This window comes from Tiliqua scincoides, chromosome 2 (genome assembly GCF_035046505.1).
Source record: "Tiliqua scincoides isolate rTilSci1 chromosome 2, rTilSci1.hap2, whole genome shotgun sequence".
Lineage (NCBI taxonomy): Eukaryota > Metazoa > Chordata > Lepidosauria > Squamata > Scincidae > Tiliqua > Tiliqua scincoides.
This window is the reverse complement of record NC_089822.1, coordinates 149,095,832-149,108,682: the sequence shown is the minus strand read 5'-3', so window position 1 is coordinate 149,108,682 and position 12,851 is coordinate 149,095,832. Positions and strand designations below refer to the sequence as shown.

General features: G+C 40.8%; 1 protein-coding gene across 1 annotated transcript in view; it reads right to left on the bottom strand.

The window, feature by feature from the left end:
* NPLOC4 (NPL4 homolog, ubiquitin recognition factor) overlaps positions 1–12,851 on the bottom strand; it is a 64,262-nt gene that overhangs the window by 42,220 nt on the left and 9,191 nt on the right. Inside the window, exons 3-8 of the mRNA XM_066614670.1 lie at positions 11,396–11,508; positions 10,632–10,811; positions 8,445–8,493; positions 7,586–7,680; positions 6,542–6,665; positions 4,234–4,413 (exon numbers count right to left, since the gene is read on the bottom strand). Coding sequence (XP_066470767.1) covers positions 4,234–4,413; positions 6,542–6,665; positions 7,586–7,680; positions 8,445–8,493; positions 10,632–10,811; positions 11,396–11,508 — 741 coding nt within the window. The remainder of the gene's footprint in view (positions 1–4,233; positions 4,414–6,541; positions 6,666–7,585; positions 7,681–8,444; positions 8,494–10,631; positions 10,812–11,395; positions 11,509–12,851) is intronic.

The following is a 12,851-nucleotide window of genomic DNA, read 5'->3' as shown; positions in this document are numbered from 1 at the left end:
AGCAATGGAGATTCACAAGCTGCTGTGCCCCATTCATGTCAGCTGTACAATACCAGAAAATGGCTACTTAATACCACTTGTAATCCACATTTTTAGACATTAAAAAAACGCGTATTTATTCTAATAATGTCTCATGCGGCACAATTACTAGGATGGTTAAAACCTACTTTACCAATTCCAAATCTTAAAGAAAACAAATTCAGACACTACAGATTTATCTTGGAATGAACAACTTCAGACTAGCTTTGATAAATCACATAAGAGTCAAGAAACCAGGGGACAAACCCTTAAGCACTGACACACAGTGATTTCTATGCATAGCATCATGACGTAATATCAAAACACACTGAAACTTGCAAGTGATCAAAAGCCTCAACACTTAACTTCCTGGTGTGCAGAGGACAGCAAACAGCTGATGTAAGTTTACTTTGCTACTTAAGAGACACTCATAAATCTTGCCAGTGAGCAGATCCCATGTGGGTTATAATGAAATATTACTGTCTGCATGTCTCAAGTCACATGACACACATACATTTTATTTGTGTGTGTGCGCACGCGTGCATGTGTGTATATTAATATATATATTAATATATATTATTTAAAAGCAAGAAGCTTTATAATATATATTATTTAAAAGCAAGAAGCTTTATATATATATATATATATATATATATATATATATATATATATATATATATATATATATATATATATATAAAATAAAAGCAAGAAGCAGCTAAATACACCAGCAAAACCTGCAGGAGTCTCTCCCACACATTTCAGTAGGAGCTGTCCATCAACCTTTCCACGGCCCACTGTGTGTTAGCTCTCGCCTTAAGAAAAGGATCCCAGGACAATAGGATGCCTACTTTCCTTAAATTAAGAGGAATCAAAGACTAGAACACTAATAAGTGCTTTGAAATATCTTGGTCCAAGACCGAATACACTTGGTTATTGCTTTCCTGCATACTGTTTTAGGTCAGCTTTGATGCATTACGTTATTTTGTGTGTATTTATTTTTAAATACGCATTTATATTCTGTAAGCAACCATGAGGCTGTGTGAAAGAAAGGATATACAGTTAAAAATAAAAAATATATATTAAAATTTTACAGCATAAAACGCAGTATGTTTCAATGTTTATTTTTATTTGCTCAGTTGTATTTTCAGGTCAACAGTAAGGATGACCAACCATTACAGAATGATGACCAACCATTACAAAACAATGCAAAGATTGTTACAAATTCTTCATCACTTGCCACTTTCAAATCCAAACAAGATGCCTTTCTAAAGAAAATGTCAGAACTAAATTCTTTTAAGGGTCAAACTGCTTATGTTGATATGTATGAGTTTAGCCCTCTTTTTTCCCTTTTAAAAATAAAAAACACTGGGGCAATGATATTTTTTCAGGCAAGATGGCCTGAAACTATGGTGGGACGGTAAAGCATGTAGCCCCCAGCCTACACCGTTGTTACAATCACGTTCCCCCACATGCTATTTATAGGAAACAAAAAGCTTCTATTGAAAGCAAACAGAAGCTTTTTGTTGCCTACAAATTGCACACGTGGATACACACCAGCACACACTATCACAATTGTAATTGCAGAGGGGGCTAAGTGATGAGCCCCTTCCCTATAGGCCTTTTTACATGCCATGCACACAGAGTAAAATTTCTTTGAAAAGAAAAATAGGCCAGTATGCTCAAATGAACTAGATCTTCACATCTTTTGTTAAGCAATAAACCTACATGTTTTTAGAAAAGTTTACAAGCAATTTTCCACTGATATAATTACTATGAAATCTAAGTTGCAGTTTTCCATAACATTCCTTCCAAACACACTACTCAGCTTCATCTTACTGATAAGAGTACTCAGTGACTGGTGCCACCTAGTGACTTTAAAGTAATCTCACAGCTGGAAAAAAAATTCCAATCTACTCTAAGATTAGAGTTGAACCTTTTAACAGCACACATACCAGAAACACACACAACTGTACAATTACATTCATTCTATATTTTTAAGAAGTGCAAATGTGATGTGGATGTTAGAAACGCATGTATGATACACGAGTCTGATGTATGATGATACAGTCAACAGAAAGCCAGGAGTAGTTACGGCTCACTGCCTAGCACATGTAGCAAACTTGGGTTAGTTTCTGTGTAATGTGTGAAATTGACAATACTTGGTTTTATAACTCAATATAGCAATTATATAGCATATTTGAAGTATTTCACATATAAAATCTAAAACAGGTAATTACAACATATTATTTTCTCCAGTGCACAACAGGTATCTATTTGGCAATCTCCAGTATCTCAGTGTGGACACTGAAGGTACAAAATGGGAGGGCTGGCCAGGGTAGAAGAGAGTCTTTAACATGCCCCCTCCCTTGCAGACAAATCAGGGGAACCAACACAACCCCTACAGCTGCACACAGGGTGCAATCCTAACCAACTTTCCAGCACCGAGGTAAGGGCAATGCAACTCTGAGATAAGGGAAAAAACATTGTCATACCTTGAGGAGGCCTCTGTGACTGCCCCCCAACTGCAGGATGCAGCACATGCTCCACTGGTACAGCTATATCAGTACTGGAAAATTGGTTAGGATTGTGTCCACAGTGACACACAGACTTTTGTGAAGTCGCAAAGGTACCGACCCCTAATACTGCCAGAGATTACCCCCAGAGAACAGCACACGTGAATTAAGGGAGTTTTGTTGGCTGAGATAAAGCAACTGGTTTTTCTTTGTCCTGCCACACTTTCTGATTTAGGGTCCTAGGTCAACTGAGCATGTTCACCTAACAACTCCCAAACCAATCACTTGCCCAACAGGTTCTTCTGTTCAGTGTTAAGAGACACAGAAACTAATAGATGTTGTATTTTCAAAAACATGGTGGAACAGCCATTATTGTGTCTTTGTTCCAGTAGACCTCAGAACAACATAGGGCTCAGTCCTAACCCCTTATATCAGTGCTTTACAGCAGTGGCATAGCGGTGCTAATGGGACATGTGCTGCATCCTGCAGTTGGCTGTCACTCACGGAGGCCTCCTCAAAGTAAGGGAATGTTTGTTCCCTTACCTCAGAGCTGCATTGCCCTTATGTCAGTGCTGGAAAGCACTGACATAAGGGGTTAGGATTGCACCCTTAACCTGTTTTGCACCTGGCATAGGCCAATCTAATTACTTTATGCCTTACCTCTCGTCCCCACCTACCCTTTGTTTTATTTAACATCAAACCTCAAGAACAGTTCTGGAGAACCTGATAGCATGTCTACTCCAATATGTGGGATCACAGTGTATGTTGCTTACAGGGCAGGAGGTCTGGTCTAGAGGGTAGAGCCTCCGTCTGCCTGAAGATAACATCCACAAGGTCCACCGTTTGAGGCCACCGGCACCGTGCGGCACCATGCGACCTTGGAGCAGCTGACAAGCTGAAGCCAAGCAATTCCATCTGCTCTGAGCATGGGAGGATGGAGGCCAGAATGTGAAGCCAGATCAGAATGAAACACCTTGAATGTAGTGGTTCTTGAAAGAAAGAACCTTCTTTGAAATTGTAAAAATCCCTATTTAATAAGGGATTTAAATAAAGCCTGCCTATGTAAACCGCCTTGAATAAAGTCTTGAATAAAGACCAAGAAAGGCGGTATATAAATACCTGTTATTATTATTATTATTCTGTTGACACCTTACGCTCTTACATGGAGGGGTAAGGAGGAAAGTTGCCACTGTGCTTTCCTCTGCCCCCAATCTATTCAGTCCTTCTTTCCAAAGAAGCCATTTGTTGTTTACTCTAGCAGCAACTACCCTGAGGAAGCTTGCACCCAGAAAAAACACCAAACAGCTCCTTGGCAAGAACAACTGTAAATACTGCAGTGCCGATAGGCCAATTGAAGGTAGCAGCTTCTTCTCCTTCCTCCTGAAGACAGAGGGAGGTGGGCAAAGATCAGAATTTTATACACAGTAACATGAAAGTAAACCTCATCGATCTCAGTAAGACTTACTTCCAGACAAATATGCGTAGAAACAGATCTCAGCCCAAAAGGAGAAGGACAGAGACCAGGTTAACATACACATTGCTTATGACAAGTCTTCACAAACACAAGATACAACAATGATGATGTACTTTTTAAGTTGACAGTTTTACACCAATGTCAACAATTAAGGAATATTCTGTTTCCCAAACTCTTTCCCAAAATGGAGAATGCACAGGTATTTATGAATGGAAGAGCCATTACCTGCGGAGGTTCATAGATGGCGGCTACCTCAGCTCGGATACCCAGAGGGATGTCTTTGTGCTCTGTATACCTCCCATATAAATATCCAAAATGCTGGTTTCCCGTTTTTCTCCAAAAGTCTAAAAATCGATCTGCGATTGTATGGTTCTCAAACATGATATTATCCACATGTCTGTATTTCTGTCATTTCAAAACAAAAACAAGTATCAAGCCAAGAATGACAAGGATCAATTAAGTTTAAAACACAGTCACAAGGACAAGAAACTGTTTTATGCTGAAAAGTAGTATATAAATGTTCTTAACAACGACTCTGTTGTGCCTTTCAGGCACATATTCCTTCTCCCAATACGGACTTGCTATCTGTACTAATGATTAGTGCTAGAAATTCCATGTCAGGAAAGGGGTGGGATAGGAACTGGTTTCTGCATCTGATTCTGCATCACATTCTGCATCTGGAAGCCACTGATTCTGCATCACATTCCCACAATCCCTTGTGACTATATTACAGAAATCTGAGTAGGCACTTCTTAAATCGTTCTCCTAGCTCAGGGGTGCCCAAACCCCGGCCCGTGGGCCACCTGCGGCCCACAGTGCGTCCCCATCCAGCCCCTAAGTGGGTCGTGTGCCTCCAATGGGCACACGGCCCGCGGAAGAACCACCGTGGCCCGCGCTGACCCAGTGCACGATGTCCCAGTGCGCGAAAGACTCACAGTATGTCTTTCCCTCGCTGCAGGCAGTGAGGGAAAGACCAGCCCGGCGAACTGCACAGTGCCTTTTATAGCGTTAAAGTAACACGAGACTTGCAGGTCTCGCGTTACCTTATTACTGAAAGTGTTTGTGCCCATGCGCTAGCTTAGTCTCTCCCTGCCTGGCTCCCGGGCAACACATGGAGCCTGAAGCAGCAGGGAGAGACAGAGCGCCTGCGTCACCACCTTCACAAGGGAGGTTGGGCGGGCAGGCGAGCGAGCAGGGAGGTAGGCGCTTCGTTGGCAAAGCGCCGCCGCGCAGCAACAGGCAAGTGCTGGGGAGAGCAGGGAGAGACCTCTGTTCAGCAGCAGCAGGCAGGGAGAGCAGGGAGAGACTGCTCCGCCGCCTCTGTTCAGCAGCAGCAGGCAAGTGCTGGGGAGAGCGGGGAGAGACCTCTGTTCAACAGCAGCAGGCAAGGAGAGCAGGGAGAGACCGCTCCGCCACCTCTGTACAGCAGCAGCACGTGCCAGGGAGAGCTGTCGAGCACCGCGACAGAAGCAGCAGCAGCAGCCACCACCCTCACCTACAAGGCTCCCTCCGTTGGTGCGAAGCAAAGAGTGAGTCTCCATGTAAAAATACTTTATTCCTTTTTTTACTGCTGCCTGCAACCTTCCTGCCCAAAATATGTGCTTGCTCTGTTGTGGAATTTTTCCTATGGTTCTCCTCCTCTACCCACCCCCTTTTTCCTGGATAAAATGATGCACACCTGCCCTGCATTGTCTGCCTCTGGTTTTTAAAATGCTTGCTCTGTTGTGGAATTTTTCCTATGGTTCTCCCCCTCTACCCACCCCCTATAAATCTCTGCAGCCTGAGAAATTCCCAAATTTGAAAGAATTTGCTCGTGACTCTCTCTCTATTTTTGGGACAACATACCTCTGCGAGCAGACATTCTCAAAAATGAAATATGTAAAATCAAAATACAGGTCCACACTAACTGATGAGCATTTGAAGTCATTACTGATCATTGGCTCCTCCAAACTAGTACCAGATTACAGTGAACTACTAAGATCAAGACAACAGCTCCACCACTCTCATTGAAAGTTCATAGTGCTCAAAGTTCATAGTTTATATTGCTCAAAGTTCATATTGCTCAATGCTCTTAGTTCATAGTGCTCAAAGTTCATAGTTCTCATGTGTTTTGCCTGTATTATAGTTCTCATGTGTATTTGTATTATAAAGTTCAGTAAAATTCATTTGTTCATATAAGTCCCATCTGTAATGTATTCATTTATGTAAATTTATTCAAATTTGAAATGCAAATTAATTGGTTTTTTTCTTCAGCCCCCAACATGGTGTCAAAGAGGTGATGCGGCCCTCCTGCCAAAATGTTTGAGCACCCCTGTCCTAGCTCATGACCGGAGCAGATGTTCTCTGATTTATATGGAAATTGTTGGAGAAGTACGTTTCCCAGTCTCCTTGTATCAAAGCCAAACAGCAGTAGTTTATTAAGCAACTGCCAAAAGGGAACACTCTCAAACCCAAGCTGGTCACATCTTTTCAAAAACAGAGGTAAGCAATGTCTCATGAACAAGTTTCCAGTAGTGACTGATGCTGATCTTACCTGCCTGTTGAGTGTGATAGCACTTGGTTGGCACTTGGTACAAATGCCTTCCGGCCAAGGGGGGTGTCCTTCACACCCTGATTTAATCTTGCAACTAATGTTTTCAAGGGCAACAAATTTCCCCCTAATCAGAAAAGAACACACGAAATGTTAAATGACTGTGTATTTGTTAAAAAAACAAAAAGACATTCCAATACTACACAGTGTAGAGCACATATCAGATTAGAATACTGCAACAGACTCAGGCTACTATTCTACACACACTTTCCCAAGAGTAAGAAAAAAACAATGGGACTTTGGTGTAAGTGCACACAGGACTGTGCTATCAGGGGTTCTTTGAGAGCACACTATCCTAGAAGGCTGCAATTTGGCTCAGCTCACAGTATAAGTGACAGAACAAAACTCATACTAGATTTCAAAAGCCAGTTTGCCTCTGTTTCATTGAAGTTTGTTCTAGCAAAACTGTCAGATAGGCAGTTTTCATAGTGTTGGGCAGTAGTCATAGTGTTCTCTCTAAACAAACACAAGGATCAACATCAATGACAGCTTCTCACATTGCTTTTCTCTCTATGCCAAAGCAACATGATGTTTTGCATATGAGCCACGTTTCAAACTTCTTTGTGTGCAAAGTCCTTGCAATGGAAAAGCACCATAACAAAGTACATACTCATTACCAAATTCAGTACACTCCTAATGAAATGAGGGGGAAGGATTATGTTTCCAGGTTACTGCGATTAAGAGGAGGCATTAGGTTTTGCAATATTGGTGAGGTGGTCAAATTTTTGGCTCACATAACTGCTACCCACTTTCACAAAATACTGCTAACGCATCAATCTGTGGTTCTGGTATAGAATGAAGGGGGTTAAGATATGCTAATCAAGTAAGGAAAACAAACTATGGAGTTCTCACTCTTCCTTCCTGTATGCAAAACTAGTCCTACTACTGTTTGAAGTGAATTAGTTTTTTCACTATAAACAGGTTTTTCACTTTAAAAAAAATCATCAGTAATGAGATTCCCCTGCAGAAGTGGTGCAAGTTTCTTACTTGTCTGCGCCTCCGGTCAGTTTCCTGATGTAGGCATGGAATGACATATGCTTCACAGGAGGTTCCAGATGGTTTAAATAATCCTCATCAAAAGGCTGCCAAAAACCCACATACACAAAGGAAAACCAGGTCAGACACCTGCTTGATAATACACTGATCACTGAACAAATGGATGTTTTAGTCTGAACTTTCGGCTGGCATTCAATGTGGAAACAATTAGGAGGCTTTGTGCTCTTTTTCCACAGCAGTTACTACTTTGACAGTAATAGTGGGGTCCTTTTCTTCCTCTCTCTTTTGCTCTATGGAGTTATAGCCCTGCTCAAAAATGGCTTCAGAAACCCAACCTGTCTCATGAGTATAATACTCTCTTTTATTTAAAAAGCAGAGATAAAGGCTGATTCATCAAACATAGTTGAAAACACTCTGGTACAGGTTGAAAAAAATCTGCACACAACTGAAAAGGCTTGCAGAGGTTCCTTACTTAACAAAAGAAATCTAGAATATAAATAGTGGTTTAGAGATGAATTTCTATGAAGGGGAGCAAAGTAAACAATGAAAATGGGAGATACAAAATGCATGCCTATAGTTTTGCCTGAGCTTCTAGAAATATATCCTGCTAAATTCTGCACTGCAGAAAAACAGATGTCTGAAGCTGATAAATTCAAGTACTGCCCAGACAGATATATTCAAGGGACTTGATTAGCCTCTTTAGGAATTATCAGCAGAGACAGGACACATTAAAGTTTCAGCAACATCCTCTCTATTGCTGACACTAAAGCAACTCATACCTATACACACAGAGAGAAAGAGAGAGAGAAAGCACATTTTAACAAGTAAAATATTACATTTAATTTGTTACCTCTAATGGTACACAGTGCACGCATTTACCCAATGGGCCATGTCGACACCTGTGAGAAGAAAAACAAGAGTTACTAGTCATTAGCCACAAAGAAAACTGTTTTTAATAAAATTTTGCAGCAGTAAATGGAAAAATCATCTAACGCCAAGCCACCAGCAACCTAATTTTAAAACATCCAAACTGATCATAACATTAGCCGATATGAGTACAGGTGGGGTATCCCTTATCCAGAATTCCAAAATATGGAGTATTCCAAAATACGGAACTTGTAAGCACCAAAATGACTTTTTTTTTAATGTTTCTGCAGAAAAAAATAAAATCACAAACTGTGTTTCATTCACCAACCCTGGCAGATTTTCACTACATCCAATCAGATTTGCATGTTTCAAGTATCTTTAAAGTCTTCTGAAAGAAATTAGAAGTTTATCAAAAACACCTCTGAGCCAAGGCCCAAACCTATCCAACTTTCCATCACCAATGTAGTCACAATGCACTCCCAAGGTAAGGAAACAAATCTTTCATTACCTTGAGGAAACCTCTGTGACAGCCCCTCCACTGTAGGATGCAGCACATGCCTCACTGACATAGCTGCATCAGCGCTGGAAAGTTGGACAGGATTGGAACTTCAGTTTAATGATAAACACTAAGATTTGCAACATTCCTACAGGAATGTAGCCACTTCAATTCCAAGAAGAATAGGAATAGGCACAAGGATTTAAGAGTCATCCAGGCAGAGAATTTAGGAACATGGTATTTGCTGCTCTGATTTCATTTCTACACCTTCTTTGATATCCACCCTTTCTCCGGTATCACTACAGCCTTTCAGCAATTGAGTTTTATTGCTTTTCTTAGTTTACAGGCAGAAATATGAACATCTGAAGCCAATTCACTAATGAACAAAAACTACCAGAAAATCCAGTTACTCCACTGTACTCCAAAATACTAATAGTTTTTGGAAGAGGGTAATGAAGCTATAGTAGCACAACTGAATTACAGATCTGCAAATATTACAGGTCACTTGCTAATGACTTCTTACAGTCTTCATAGAAAAAATTTCAATCCATTTACAAACCATAAAACATATCCTCAATAAAGCCTAGCAGATTCAGAATATCCACTAAGATATCATGCAGGCAGGCACTAGTAGTGCTTGGACACACTGGGTGAAATCCCAGTTGAGTAACAACATGTAGTAGTAGTAGTAGTAGTAGTAGTAGTAGTAGTAGTAGTCAAGCTTGCACACTAGTGATTATGCTGCCTTCTAGCTCTCAGGACCATATAAGGATTTAGTGGAAGTGACAACTACTGGTACTTCACATGGAACCTAGATCTTGCTGTAGTTATGCATGCCTGTTGCATCTTCAGTAGACAGATATAAAAGGAATATGTTAATGAGTTGCAAAAGACACCTCAAGGACAGAAGTGGATAATAAACATAACCAAAAAACCAAACTTATTTCATAATAAGCTTGATACACTGGATAATACAGTTCAAGATGTTATTTCATTCTACACAGTCATAAATAGTTTGGAGACCAAACAGGACTCATAACTGCCAAGCCTCATCAGATAACTCTCTTCAAAAACAAATACCATGTCATTCTAAATAGGCCATTAAAAGGTCTTTTCTGACCAGATACTAGAAGAGGTTTTTTTTAAAGTCTAGTTTTGAAAACCCTTCTGAGAGTTCCTTCTTCTGTTAGAAGTTCAAAGGAGTTTTATAGTTTTACTAAGGATTTTACAGTACTACCTGTTAAATAGCTTCTACAAGTTACTATTTCAGAAGTTGGCTATACACAGTCTAAGCAGCTAGCTCTATCAAGAAGATAATGAAAGAATGAGATGGACCTCTCTAAGACCAAAACTGAATGAACCCTCTTTATAAAAAGAGAGAAAGCTTTCTCTGGATTACTTCCCTAACCTAAATAACTTGGAAGCATGCAGTATACCCATCTATTCCTTATTTCCACTCCCAACCTGTTTGCCTCAACAGTGGAGGAAAAGAGCGAGTGCTGCTAGATAATGTAAACCATGTGGTTTACATTAATTACATCTGTTACATAAGATAACAATTATGGGCTGGGGGACAGAGATGAAGAGGCACAAGTAGTAAATTTCCCTACATAGAGAAGAACTATAATAAACTTTGAGAATTTCTGTACCAACAGAAAACACAGTGGTATTTACAGTTGCTGATCTCGGTTTCTGTAAATCTTCCCATCTTGCTTTATTAAGTACTGGTCAATCTCATCTTCTACCACTTGGGGAACACCTATATGGCGCACTCCTTGGGACACTGAAGTATCCATGTTCTCAGAGGAGGAGCCAGGTGGGCTTGAAGGAAAGAGAAACAGCATATCTCCATGTCTATAGGAAAGACAAAACATGACAGAAGAACTGTTATGAAACAAATATGACAGTCTTTTTTAGATATCACAATATCTAAAGGCATCAGTCTTTACTTCAAAAGTGCTTAGATGGCACCTGAACACATTATAGCAGGGGTTCCTAAACTTCCCCCTGCCATAACCCACCTGTTTTGTGGTGGAGGGCACTGAGATCCACCCCCCTCCTCGGTGCCAGACTTCAGAAAATCTCTGCAGGTCTCTGGAAGCAACTGGCAGTTATTTTCACAAACCTGGAAGTGACTTTCCAGCTGCTTCTTGGAGGCCCATTGCAGCCTCCAAATGCATCCAGCGGGCTCCATTTTGGAGCCAACCAGACACAAGGGCAGGTGGGAGGGCCTAGCCCAGGACCCACCAGACATCGGGTTGCGACCCACAGTTTGAGAAACCCTGCATTACAGAATTGGCAAAAGTACAGCAAAGATAATGCCATATAGTGGATATTTCTGTTGAGATGGGCAGTGATGAGAAATGGTAGCCAGATTTGCCAAATAAGTAGAATCTACTTTGAGCTTCATGACCCCTTGTCTTTTGCCAGATACTTACTTAATTTTTAGTAAGTTGAGAGACTTATTGGGAGATGATGTGATCTCACCAGTTCTGTTCCTATTAATGTACACAGAAAATCCATTATTTCTGAAGCCAAATTCTTTTGCAACCTAGAAAAGAAGAGTGAGAAATGATAACATCTGGAATTTGCAGTGGAGAGCGTAATACATCTGAATAAATGTTAAAAGTAAGGCCCACTATCTTCAGTGGGGTTTACTCTCTGGAAAGCATGTACAAGATTACAGCCCAAACGTCTATAAAATTTCTGCTGTAGATACACTATCTAGATGCAGTTTGTCATTTCAAAATAATAGCTGGAGATTGAAAATGCATGCTCAAAGTATAACAGTGCATATAAATGAACAAGATGTTGTATGGGTGGATCTTCCAAATTAAGCAAGAAGCCTGGTTAAAACCACCAACGTTTAACATTGCCACGGACATAACAGTTAGGCATGGTGAGGCCCACAGGACGATTTTTCACACTCTTGATGGAAGGAGGTATGCAGTCACAAAGCTGCTCTAAACTGCTTAACCATGGCTAAGAAAATAGTCAACTTTATAATGTTACCAGCCAAAAATGGCACACAGATTAGTAGTAGGAAAATCCCACCTAAACCTCCTTCACCTTACCGTTGAAAGTTGGTGGGAATTACAGCAGAAACATCAACTTCTATTTAGTTATGTATTAAATTAGTTAAAGTTACCTATCATTCAAATGCATATAAAAACCCACTAGAACTGATACCATAGTTATATTGAACAGTCACCCCAAGTAAGTGGTTCTAGCATGGAAGTGCTCAGTGTGAACAGAACCCATCTAATGTTATGGCAGACATTTCCAGGGGAGATTTAACTAGCCTCTGCTGGCTGGTGAAGGCCTTCCTCCCTCTGAAGACCTTCTCTACATTCTGACACAAGTAGAGAAGAAGAGAAATAGAGTGGAGTGTTTGTATGTGGAAATTTAAATTACTGCTGCTTTTAGTTTCAGTTGTATTGTGATTTTTTGAGCGTTTTAATATGGAGTACTGCAGTGTTTGAAAACGTAACTATTGCCACTTGTGCTTTTATGTGCGATACCTGTGCTTGTGGCAAGCCTGGATACTATTACACAGCCCAGGAGGTCTGCCCAAAGCTGGTGCCTTCTATCTGCTGCCTTAGGCGTATGAAGTGAGGAAGGAAAATGAGGCCAGATTTCACTCTTCAATTTGGCCTCAGAGCTTCCATTCCCTTCAAGGGAGGAGAGGAAGTTCAGTTTTCACTCATTTTCTCCCCTTCTGAACAGGCAGCTTCCCTGGCTATCCAGGCCTCCTTTCTTCAAACCACGAACCTCCAAACTGTGGACCACTGCCTTACGAAAAAGCCATCTGGGCACAGTGCTTTCTATACTGTGCCACAGCCTCTTATCTTTCCAGCCAAACTTGTCAGAAACACATGCCAAGCAACCACTTCT